Source organism: Mandrillus leucophaeus, unplaced genomic scaffold (assembly GCF_000951045.1).
Source record: "Mandrillus leucophaeus isolate KB7577 unplaced genomic scaffold, Mleu.le_1.0 Scaffold993, whole genome shotgun sequence".
NCBI classification, from domain to species: Eukaryota; Metazoa; Chordata; class Mammalia; order Primates; family Cercopithecidae; genus Mandrillus; species Mandrillus leucophaeus.
In genome coordinates this window covers 54,813-66,917 of record NW_012110841.1, presented here as the reverse complement: position 1 = coordinate 66,917, position 12,105 = coordinate 54,813, and the positions used below count along the sequence as shown (strand labels likewise).

Here is a 12,105-nt window from a genome sequence, read left to right as displayed (position 1 = left end):
GGCGGGTGCCAGGTGGGCAGTGGAGGGGAAAAGAAGGTGGGGAGGGGAGAATCTGTCTGGCCACGCCTGAGTTTTCACAGGATTTTTTCTTTTTTTTTTTTTTTTCTGAGACAGGGTCTGGCTCTGTCAGGCTGGACTGCAGTGGTGCGATCATGGTTCATTGCAGCCTCGAATTCCTGGGCTCAAGTGATCCTCCCGCCTCAGTCACCCAAAGTGCTGAGGCTACAGGCAGGAGCCACCACACCGTGGTAATTAAAAAATTTTTGTTTTTGTTTTTTGAGAGGGAGTTTTGCCATGTCGCCCAGGCTGGAGTGCAGTAGTGCCATCTCCGCTCACTGCAACATCCATCCGCCCCCGGGGTTGAAACGATTCTCCTCTCTCAGCTTCCTGAACTACAGGTGCGGGCCACTAGCCTGGCTACTTTTTTGTATGTTCAGTAGAGACGGGGTTTCACCATGTTGGTTGGGCTGGTCTTGAACTCCTGACCTCAGTAGATCCGCTGGCCTCGGCCTCCCAAAGTGCTGGGATGACAGGTGTGAGTCACCGTGCCCGGCCAAAAAAGAAATTTTTTTTTAGAGATAGGTCTCCCTGTGTTGGCCAGACTGGTCTTAAACTGGCCTCAAGTGATTCTCTCAGCCTCTCAAAGCACTGGGATTACAGGTATGTGCCACAACGTCCAGCTGATTTTAAAATTTTTTTGAAAAATAGAGACGGGATCTCACTATGTTGCCTCTGCTGGTCTCGAACTCCTGGGCTCAAGTGATCCCCCCACCTCGGCCTCCCAAAGTGCTGGGCACAGAGGCATAAGCCACCTTGCCTGGCCCCTGCCCAGGGTGTTGGATGGCACCACGAAGAGCTTGCACTGAGCTAATTGGGGGTTGCCACCCAGAGCGCACTGCCACTCACAGGCCCAGCAAGACCCCTGGGGTCCCAACCCCAGTGCAGCAGGCTGTCCTTCTCAGGCTGTTCGCAGACAGCAGCAAAGCGTTTCTTCTTCTTCCACTCTCTACTGCAGGGAGCCTCTCACCCTTAATGGTGAACTCTCTGCGGTTTTACGAGTGAGGTAGTCAAACAGGAGCGTTCTTTTCAGGAAGTGCAGCACATGAATAATTCACAGACAGACAAGATGGGTTCCTATCAGCCCGGCGGTGCCAGACGGTCCCTTGGAGTCCTTCCTCCGTGCCGGGTAGGCTGCTGCGTGCCCTACATAGGATTTTTCCATCTGTCACAACAGCATTGGACCGTGACACATTTATCCAAACGAAGGAAAAATTCCACTCATGTCAGCCAGCCCACATTTTATGACAATTGGAAGAGTAGATGTTACGGACGCCAGGTTAAATCCATCTACACTTCGAGTTGTATTTTACAGACTACTGCTGAGAGCCAGAATGAAACCACGAGGACACTTAGTCTAATAAACCAGGTTTCCCCCTCCAGGTTACTGACCTAAAAGGCAGGTTAGGCCCTAACATGGGCATAAGAAAAGCCCAGGGTTCCTTACTGGCCCTCCTCCCGCCACCCCCATCAATGGCTATGGGTAAGGGATCATTTGAATTTCAGGGGGCAAAGTCCTCAAAAAGCAATCATGCTATGGCTTTCCAACGTGGAGTTCTTGGTAAAATGTATCTCGATGGCTCACGCCTGTAATCCCAGCACTTTGGAAGGCTGATCACCTGAGGCCAGGAGTTCAAGACCAGCCACGTCAACTGGTGAAACTCCGTCTCTACTAAAAATACAAAAATTAGCCAGGTGTGGTAGTGCACGCCTGTAGTCCCAGCTACTGGGGAGGCTGAGGCAGAAGAATCGATTGAACTTGGGAGGCGGAGGTTGCAGTGAGCCAAGATCATGCCATTGTACTCCAGTCTGGGTCAGAGAGCAAGACTGTCTCAAAAAAAAAAAAAAAAAAAACCAGGAAGAAAACACTTTGTAAACGGCAGTAGTTTGCATCACAGATGAAAGTGCTTTCAGCAAAGGAGTCCTTTGTTGAATTCTCACTCTTGCAGCAACTTCACTCATCCCTGAGAAAGCTTCCTGTGCCTGTTACTGATGCCGCCACCCCCCGGGCACATTTATCCAGCATGCCCAGACAGAAGCAAAATGCAAGTCATAATTGCCAGTGCTTTTCAGAGCTGGTTTCCTAACCAAACAGAATAGCTTGCTTGCTTTTCTTTCCCTCCCTTCCTCCCTTCCTCTTTTTCTCTCTTTTCTCTTTCTCCCTTCCTCCCTCCCTCCCTTCATTCCTTTCCTTCCTTCCCTCCCTTCCTCCTCCTTCCCTCCGTCCCTCACTTCCTTCCTCCTTTCTTTCCCCTTCCTTCCTTCCTCCCTCCCTCCCCGCTCCCTCTCTTCCTCCCCCCTCCCTCCCTTCCTTCCTTCCATTTTATTCCTTTCTTTTTTTTTCTCTCTCTCTCATTTTATGAGACAGAGTCTTGCTCTGTTGCCCAGGCTGGAGTGCAGTGGTGCCATCTCGGCTCACTGTAACCTCCACCTCCTGAGTTCAAGCAATTCTCATGCCTCAGCCTCCCAAGTAACTGGGATTACAGGCACAGGCCAGTAAGCCTGGCTAATTTTTGTATTTTTAGTAGAGACAGGGTTTCACCATGTTGGTCAGACTGGTCTCAGAACTCCTACCCTCACGTGATCTGCCGGCCTCAACCTCCCAAAATGTTGAGATTACTGGGTTGAGTTACCACGCCTGGCCTATAATAGCTTTTTCTTTTTGAGATGGAGTTTCGCTCGTCATCCAGGCTGGATTGCAATGGCGTGATCTCGGCTCACTGCAACCTCCACCTCCCGAGTTCAAGCAATTCTCCTGCCTCAGCCTCCCAAGTAGCTGGGATTACAGGTGCCCACCACTATGCCCAGCTAATTTTTGTATATATTTTTTAGGAGACGGGGTTTCACCGTGTTGGCCAGGCTGGTCTCCAACTCCTGACCTCAGGTGATCTGCCCGCATAAACCCAGCTCCTAAACCCAGACGATGTTTCAGCCGTCAGCCCTAGGTCAGCTGTCTCAGAAGGGTTCCCTCAACCACTCAGCTGCTGGCAACCATGAGTCCCCTCCCCATCGGGTCGTGTGAATTCTCCCACCTCCATGTCACTGGACTCTCCCCTACTTCTCCCTGTCCTCACTTGCTTCTGCACTAACTCAGGCCACCATCACCTCTGGTCTGCATGGCAAGGCAGGAGCCTTGTCCCTTTCCACAAACTCAAAGGTCCCCCATGTCTCTCCATTCCAGCCCCTACCCTGTGACCTTTGAGACTCCAGTCCCCTTATTAACAGGGTCTGAGGCCATGGCAGGGCGCCTCGTCCCTCCCCAGCTCGCTTTCTGGGCACTCTTGTTCTCCTGAGCCGCCTAAGAGTTCACCTTGGTGCTCGCCCTTGCAGAGGCCTAGGTCAAGTGCCCACACAGCATGCTGTGCTGCTCTCCCGGATCCTGTTCTGCTGAGACCTGGAGCCCCCTGAAGGCAAGGACTGTGTTTTGTCCACCACCATCCCCAGTGTCTAGCAATGGGCCTTGGAATCCTTTGGATTTTGCACTTAGTGGATGCTCAATAAACATTTGCTATGTTTTATTATTATTTTTTGAGACAAAGTTTCACTCTTGTTGCCCAGGCTAGAGTGCAGTGGTGCCATTTCGGCTGACTGCAACCTCTGACTCCCGGGTTCAAGTAATTCTCCTGCCTTAGCCTCCCAAGTAGCTGGGATTTACAGGCTGTCATCACCACGCCTGGCTAATTTTTGTATTTTTAGTAGAGACAGGGTTTCACCGTGTTGGCCAGGCTGGTCTCGAACTCCTGATCTCAGGTGATCCACTCACCTCGGCCTCCAAGTGCTGGGATTACAGGCGTAAGCCACTGCACCTGGCCTTTTATTTCTGAGATGAGGTCTTGCTTTGTTACCCAGGCTGGAGTGCAGAGGCAGAATCATGGTTCACTGCAGCCTGGATCTCCCAGGCTCAAGTGATTCTCCCACTTTAGCCTCGGAAGTAGCGAGGTCTGTGCCACCAGGCCAGGCGCACTTTTCAATTTTTATTTGGTAGAGACTGGGGGGGGTCTCACTATGTTGCCCAGGCTGGTCTTGAACTCCTGGCCTTAGGTGATCCTCTCGCCTAGGCCTCCCAAAGTGCTGGGGTTATAGGCGAGAGCCACCGCACCCAGTGGCTTTACCATGTTCTGTGGAGTAAGAAAACAGGAAACGGCCACCCGGAACTTGCTCCAGGTTAATTTCCAAGAATGTTCTCTCTACTGAAATATATGTTAATATATGGTAATCATAGCTCACTTTAGTCAAGTACGCCAAATAGTAAACAGAAATTAACTTCCAAGAGGGAGAAGGAGAAAACACGCGTCTCCACGATGAATGCAAAGGAACTGGCCTGAGTTCTATTTCCAACAGTTAGTAGAACACTCCTCTAACTCAATTTTAATGTCTTAGTTTAGTTTTGTTTTTTTTAACCAAAATATAAATGTAGGAAACAGGGAAGCAAATTTAAAATAGTAACAGGGCAGGGCTTGGTGGTGCACACCTGTAATCCCAGCACTTTGGGAGGCTGTGGGAGGGTCGTTTGAGCCCAGGAGGTGGAGACCTGCCTGGGCAAGATGCAAAACCCCGTCTCTACAAAAAATACAAAAATTAGCCAGGCACGGTGGTGCACACCTGTAGTCCCAGCTACTTGGGAGGATGAGGTAGGAGAATGGCTTGAGCCTGAGAGGTGGAGGTTGCAGTGAGCCGAGATCACGCCACTGCACCCCAGCCTGGGCAAAAGGGCCAGACTTTGTTTCAAAAACAAACAAAAATTAGGCTGGCATGGTGGTACATGCCTGCAGTCCTAGCTACTTGGGAGGCTGAGGTGGGAGGAATGCTTGAGACCAGGAGTTGGAGGCTGCAGTGAGCAATGATGGCACCACTGCACTCCAGCCAGGATAACACAGCAAGACGTTGTCTCAAAGTTAACTAATTAAGGGGGCGGGTTCTGTAGTAGAATCTCCTGGAGCAGGTACCTGTTTAAATGTATATTTGGGCGTGAATCGTAATGATGCAGAATCACAGGGGCATCACCAGGGAACCTAGATATGTTTGTTTTTGAAACAGGGTCTCACTGTGTTACCCAAGCTGCAGTGCAGTGGAGTGATCACGGCTCACTGCAGCCTTGAACTCCTGGGCTCAAGGGATCCTCCTACCTCAGCTTCCCAAGTAGCTGGGACTATAAGTGTGCACCATCATGCCCAGCTAATTTTAAAATTTTTTGTAGAGATGAGGTCTCACTCTGTTGCCCAGACTAGTCTCAAACTCCTGGGTCCAAGCAATCCTCCCGCCTTGGCCTTCCAAAGTGCTGGGATTACAGGCATGAACTCACTGTGCCTGGCCATGAGAATTCTTGTGTGTGAGGTTTTCTGAGATGATTCTGTTACCTACACCTCTGTGTTCAGTTCCAGACTCCTTCCCACCCAACAGCGATGAGGGACATTACTTCATGATTCTCCCCTAATCTTGTTTTTTTTTTACGGGGGGTGGGCGGGGTGGGCAGGGGCTCTCAGTATCACCCACTCCTTTCTCAATGATGACATCTGTTTGTTCCTCTTTTCCCAAATAAATGATGCCCTGAAGAAAAAATCTCTCAACTTAAGGTCCTAATGACCTAATAATAATGGCCAGAAATGGCTACAGGACATGTCCTGCCTAAACATCTCCGCACCCCATGGGGGTGAAGCCCACCGCAACCTGGCATCCTGCTGCGTCGCCATGTGCTCGCCCACCCAACACACGCCCGTGGCGACTGTCTCTCTTGGCCCAGTGAGCTGGCAGAGGCAGGAAGGGACTTGCCCACAGTCCCCTGGCTTACCAGAGGCAGGGAAAGGATTAAAAGCTAGGTCATCAGGCTCCAAGCCCCAGCACCCTCCGCAGCACTAAGGAGGCCCACAAACTCCAGGCTGCAGATTCAGGGCAGGGGCTGTGACACACATGGGGGCGGGGAGAGGGATGGAAACCAACAGTCCAAAGACAGGAGAACTAAAACCGAAACGCAAACCTGCCAGTCCCAGACAAAGACAAAAACAGGTTTCAAAATGTACAGCCAGGGCATGTGCTCATTTATTTAGGGCTGACTCTCCGTGTCTGATTCCTGGGAAAGAAAATCCCTGTGACATGAACCGATGAAGGGACAGAAGCTATCACAGATGTCACAGGGCTCAGAGCGGGGCCGGGGAAATCTACACTACAGAAGTAAAAGCAACAGAAAATGTTTCTGGGTTTCCTTTCCCTTCACTCAAAACCACTATTTCCTTAATTCTATCAAAGTATGTAAGGGGCACAAAATAGACTCAGGAACTCGGGGTTAAATCATCCAAAAATGGAGCCAAGGCTCTAACTAGAAACCGTCTCTGTCGTCCCTGTTGGCCTCAAAACACTGAGGTCAAAGGCTGGTCTCGGCTCCTCCCAGGCACCCTGGCTCCCAGCACAGTGCCCCGCCCTCTATGTTCATCATCATCATCGTTTTTTAAGAGACAGGGTCTCGCTCTATTGCCCAGGTTGGCCTTGAATCCCTGGACTCCAGCGGTCCTCCTGCCTTGGCCTTCCGAGTAGCTGGGATTCCAGGCACACGCCTCTGTGCTGGGCTGCCCTGCTTTCTGCAGGTGCCTTCTCTGCACGGGCCCAGTGCCTCCTGGATGCCAGTCTGGGGCTGTGCCACCTGAGGACAAAGGAGTTCTGCCTCTCTTCTCCCCGCTGGTCCCAACTGCTATGACCTGGCGGAAAGCCCTAATGGTTGCAGTCATGCAAGGAGGAGCTCCACCCACTTGACCGAGTCCCTCCTCTCTCAGCCCGTTCTGTTTAGACCCCCTTCCACTTCGGGATGAAAATGCAGCTGTCGGTGAGAGAACCCCCGTCCCGCTGGGAATCCCCTGCCCTCTGCTCTGGCTCGGTCCAGCTTGCATTCTCCATCTGCTCACTCTCTGGTCAACGGCTCTTCCCCCACAGCCCTTTCCACACACCCCATGCCCTTGTGATCCAGCCCCTGGTGAAATCCCTGGCCCGGGCCTCCCTGTGCACACCCAGGGCTTCCCAGAACACACAGGGCACTGGGAGCTGCAGTGGGAGCAGACCCTCTGTGGTGTGGTTCCCACTTCCCACTGGAGTGGGTGGGCAACATGGACCAGCCCCACAGCCGAGGCCATCTCCTCACTGAGCCTGGGACCAGGTCCGCATAATGGGGTTCAGTCCCCATGGGAATGGTGGCATCTCACAGCCTTCTCCAGAGTGTTTGCAACTCACGGTCCACACGTCCCAACAAAATGCAAGGGTGTTCTGCTCTTTACTAAATAAACGCTCCCTTCCCAGAAACCAGCCCCAAACTCATCACTGTTCAAATATGTGACAAGGTGAGGCTCTCTGTCCCCGTTTACCAGGAACACGGATGGCATCTGCAAGGCAGTGCCATTGAGTGTCAGGGAGACGGCCCCTCAGGATCCCAACCCTGCCGAAAGCAGGACTGCGAGCGGCTCGGGAGGGGTCTCCTTTGCTCTCCATCCAGTGGGTCAGCGGGTCCTTGCAGGGAAGAAAGAGCCAAACAGCCACCTTTCCTTTCTGGTCACAGCACGAGCCGGGTTCCAGGCAGCGGCTGTGGCAAACACTGTCATCGCCCCATGATGAAACTGGGCACCTCCTCCTCCTCCTCCTCCGTTCCAGACGCCTCTGCAGAGCTGCTGGACCCCTGCTCCTGGGGCTGACCGGGTCCTGTAACCACACGACATTCAAATCACACACATGCAAAATGGTTCAGGATCAAGTGTGCTTTCAAAGAGGAGAGCTGATGGGAAGTCAGAAGTTCCTGTTCCTGGACCGCACAGCGAGAAACCAGGGCCACGCCTCACGCCTGCCAGTCCCCTGAGCCATTCCCCGGAAGTAAGGGTGGGTCACAGACCTGATCTACCACCGCTCTCACGGGCGTACCCCATCTTTACCTAAAGGCCCAGCGGCACACGCAAGACCCGACACCCCATAAACCAGGCCCTACTACTTTTACATGGCTCCTGCCCCCTGCCATGGCCACCTCCTGGGTGGGCAAATTCCTGACCCACCTCTTCAACACCTAACGCCAGGCTGACAACACTCTCGCTGAAGTCTCAAGTTCTCACTGGCGTCCGCAAAAGGATTTCCGAAACCTGTGTGGCAGAGGACTCTGCCCCTACACATATGCCAGCTTCCCAGCTCCTCCCAAGCATGGCCCAGGAAGCCCCTCCTGACACCTGTGAGCAGCGCACGGTCCCTGTTCCCCATCATGACTGCCAGCCAGAAGCAGAGCACGAGGACAATGTGTTCCCAACTCCTTCCCTCCCCTGCTTCCTGTGGGAGCAGGAGGACAAGAGAGAGTTGGAAAGGTGGAGGCAGAGACCACAAGGCAGCAGATGGCCCGGCTCAGCCACGCCAGGACGCTGCCCGCAGGCACAGTGGCCTCAGCCAACTCGCAACTGGGTGGGCTCACCCGGGCCAGCCAATGCTCCTCCCGGCACATGTGCAGGGCTTGCCCTGGCCACCCACATGCCCACTACACACCCTGAGCGCTGCCACTGCTGTGTCACCACAGGGCAGAAAAGGGCCTCTAAGCAGGAGGCCCTGCACAGCCGAAGGCACAGCCTAGCCTAAAGTTCACTGTCATACCCAGGATGGGACCCCAGAAAGAACACACACGGCTCTGGTGAAAGCATCTGGAAGATTTAATTTCATTAATTTGGGGCATCCCTTTTTCCCCTCAACCTCATACCACACAGCATGATTAGCTTTGAAAGTTCAAATGGGGAAGCTGGGTGCAATGGTGCACACCTGTAATCCCAGCACTTTGGGAGGCTGAGGAGGATGGATCACTCGAGCCCAGGAGTTTGAGATAAGCCTGGGCAACACAGCAAGTCCCATCTCTACAAAAAATGGCCTGGTGACACATGCCTATAGTCCTCACTACTCATGAGGCTAAGGCAAGAGGACCTTTTGGGCCCAGGAGTTCAAGGCTGCAGTGAGCTATGCCACTGCACTGCAGCCTGGGCAGAATTTTTTTTTTTTAAGTTTAAATGGTGAGGATATTTTAATAGCTAATATTTGTCCAACACTATTACATGCCAAGCACTGTGCTAAGTCTGTACATAGAGTACCCTGTTTAATTCTTACAATAGTCTATGAGGTAAGTATCACTCTTATATATCCATTTTACAGATGAAGAAGATAGCCCAGAGAGGTGGAGGAACTTGCTGCTCGAGATCTCCTATTCGCTAAGACAGGGACCCAGGCTTAAACACGCTCTCTGACTCTCTTGGCCTCTGCCTACGTTGTCTGCAGAAATTGCATAAGGGGCCAGGCACGGTGGCTCACATCTGTAATCCCAACACCCTGGGAGACCAAGGTGGATGGATCACGAGGTCAGGAGTTTGAGACCAGCCTGACCAACATGGGGGAAACCCCATCTCTACTAAAAATACAAAAATTAGTCGGGCGTGGTGGCGGGCACCTGTAATCCCAGCCACTCGGGAGGCTGAGGCAGGAGAATCGCTTGAACCCAGGAGGCAGAGGTTGCAGTGAGCCAAGATCGTGCCAACTGCACTCCAGCCTGGGTGACAGAGGGAGACTCTGTTTCAAAACAAAAAAAAACAAGCATAGGGTCTGATCTTTAATTCTGCTCCTGATGAATCGTAGAATACTGGTTGAGCTGGATGTTTGTGGAGAGGAGCAACAGAGAAGGACTGGAAGCATTCCGCGTGGCTGAAAAGCCTTTGAAAATGCAGTATGGGCTGAAGATCCCTCATCCAAAATGCTCGGGACCAGAGGTGTTTCAGATTTCGGATGTTTTCAGATTTTGGAATATCCGCATCTACACAATGAGATACCTTGGGGATGGGACCCAAGTCTAAACATGAAGTTCATTATGTTTCATGTAACCCCCCATACACATAGCCTGAAGGTAAATATAACATTTCAAAATAATTTTGTGGCTGAGTATGGTGGCTCACACCTTAATCCCAACACTTTGGGAGCCGGAGGCAGGTGGATAACTTGAAGTCAGGAGTTTGAGACCAGCCTGGCCAACATGGTGAAATCTCGTCTCTATAAAAACACAAAAATTAGGCCAGGCACAGTGGCTCACACCTGTAATCCTAGCACTTTCAAAGGCTGAGGCGGGTGAATCACTTGAGGTCAGGAGTTCGAAACCAGCCTGGCCAACATGGCGAAACCCCATCTCTACTAAAAATACAAAAATTAGCCAGATGTGGTGGTGCACCTGTAATCCCAGCTACTTGGGAGGCTGAGGCAGAAGAATTGCTTGAACCAGGGGTGGGGGATGGGTGGAGGTTGCAGCAAGCTGAGATCGTGCCACTTCACTCTAGCCTGGGTAAGAGCGAAACTCTGTCTCAGAAATAAAAAAGGAAAATTAGCCAGGCGTGGTGGCGCACGCCTGTCATTGAGCTAATTGGGAGGCTGAAGCAGGAAAATCGCTTGAACCCGGGAGGCAGGGGTTGCAGTGAGCCAAGATCACGCCACGGCACTCCAGCCTGCACAATAGAGCAAGACTCCATCTCTAATAATAATTTTGTGTATGAAACACAGTTGTGTACAATGAACCATCAGAAAGCAAAGGCGTCTATCTCTCACCCATGTGGCTGATCTGTGGCTTGGTGTCACCATCATTTCTGACTCTGAATTTATTTGCGACTGATAAGCAATCCTTTTCATATACTTACTCACACGTAAGTGCTTAACAGTAATAAATGTGATGGGCCATTCATACAGTAGAAAATAGTATGTTCAGAGTAATTAAGCAGCACAGCTGCATCACGAGAACACCTGGATCGGCTGCTAAATGGTAACAATGGGCTTTCAATCCGCACCTACTATGCTGTGTTTGAATTAAAGGGTTACAGGACACTTTTTTTTTTTTTTAAGACGGAGTTTCACTCTGTCACCAGGCTAGAGTGCAGTGGTGTGATCACAGCTCACTGTAGCCTCCTGAGTAGCTGAGACTATGGGTGTGTGCCACCACACCTGGCTAAGTTTTGTATTTGTTGTAGAGACGAGGTCTCAACCATGTTGCCAAGGGTGGTCTTGAACTCCTTACTTGAACAGTAAGAGTTCGAGACCAGCCTGGCCAACATGGCGAAACCCCATCTCCACCAAAAATACAAAAATTAGCCAGGCGCGGTGGCGGGTGCCTGTAATCTCAGCTACCCTGAAGGCTGAGGTTCAAGTGATCCTCCCTCGTTGGCCTCCCAAAGTGCTGGGATTACAGACATGAGCCACCGTGCCCAGCCTCATTTTTCAATTTTTCATGAACTTCTGTTCATGGCTTTTGGTGTTTCAACTTTTTATCCCTCTGCTTCCTCAGGTCATGTGTGGCAGTCATTCTTGGCTTTCTGGGCTATAGATAAACATAAATGCTTCCTCTTTTTCTTATCACTGTTACCCATAGGCAGATCTGCAGGCCTTTTTGACGTTTTCAACAGTGTCTTTACACAACAAAGTGGAGAACAAGCAAAAAAACTGTGAGTAAGCATGGAGGTCTGGGCCCCGTGTGGGGCATTGTGGGGAACCTGCCGCTGGTGGGTATGGTCTGTCTTAGAGGCGCCATTTTCTTACCCTCTGTGGGGGTGCTTGGGTGGGGGAAGATCTGGGTGTATGTGGACAGGTTGTATTGCGGTTGAAGGAGGCTGGGAGGGTCTTCTGTCCCTGGGAGACACTGAATCATCTGTGTTGTGTATCTGCGTTTCGACTGTGACCTCTCGCATGAGGTCAGGGGTGTAATTCCTACTTGGAGCGTCATGTCGGTGCTCAAAAGCTCTGAATTTTGCAGCATTTCTGAGTTTGGATTTTCGGGTTTGGGATGCTCAACCTGTATCTCACTAATAGTCTACACAAGGGATTCTGAGTGTGTGGAAGACCTATTGTCATGGTCTAAGAGTATCACTCTCAGGGAGGAGAAACCCAGAAACCTGGGGCACAGTCAAGTCACTTGGCAATTCAACAAAACTACCCCAGTTCATTCCTTCAATGTGACAAATACATAACAGTAAGAAATCATCGGCCGGGCGCGGTGGCTCAAGCCTGTAATTCCAGCACTTTGGGAGG

At 51.4% G+C, this 12,105-nt stretch overlaps 2 protein-coding genes across 2 annotated transcripts in view; both read right to left on the bottom strand.

Annotated features, from left to right (window-relative positions):
• Nucleotides 1–7,573, bottom strand: part of ORAI2 (ORAI calcium release-activated calcium modulator 2) — a 25,883-nt gene extending 18,310 nt beyond the window's left edge. Inside the window, exons 1-2 of the mRNA XM_011971226.1 lie at nt 7,404–7,573; nt 1,028–1,203 (exon numbers count right to left, since the gene is read on the bottom strand). The gene's annotated coding sequence lies outside the window, so the exon portion shown is untranslated. The remainder of the gene's footprint in view (nt 1–1,027; nt 1,204–7,403) is intronic.
• The window catches only part of PRKRIP1 (PRKR interacting protein 1 (IL11 inducible)), a 37,915-nt gene continuing 31,875 nt past the window's right edge, over nt 6,066–12,105 (bottom strand). The window contains exon 6 of the mRNA XM_011971228.1: nt 6,066–7,734. Within this exon, the coding sequence (XP_011826618.1) occupies nt 7,634–7,734 (101 nt within the window). The 3' untranslated portion in view covers nt 6,066–7,633. The remainder of the gene's footprint in view (nt 7,735–12,105) is intronic.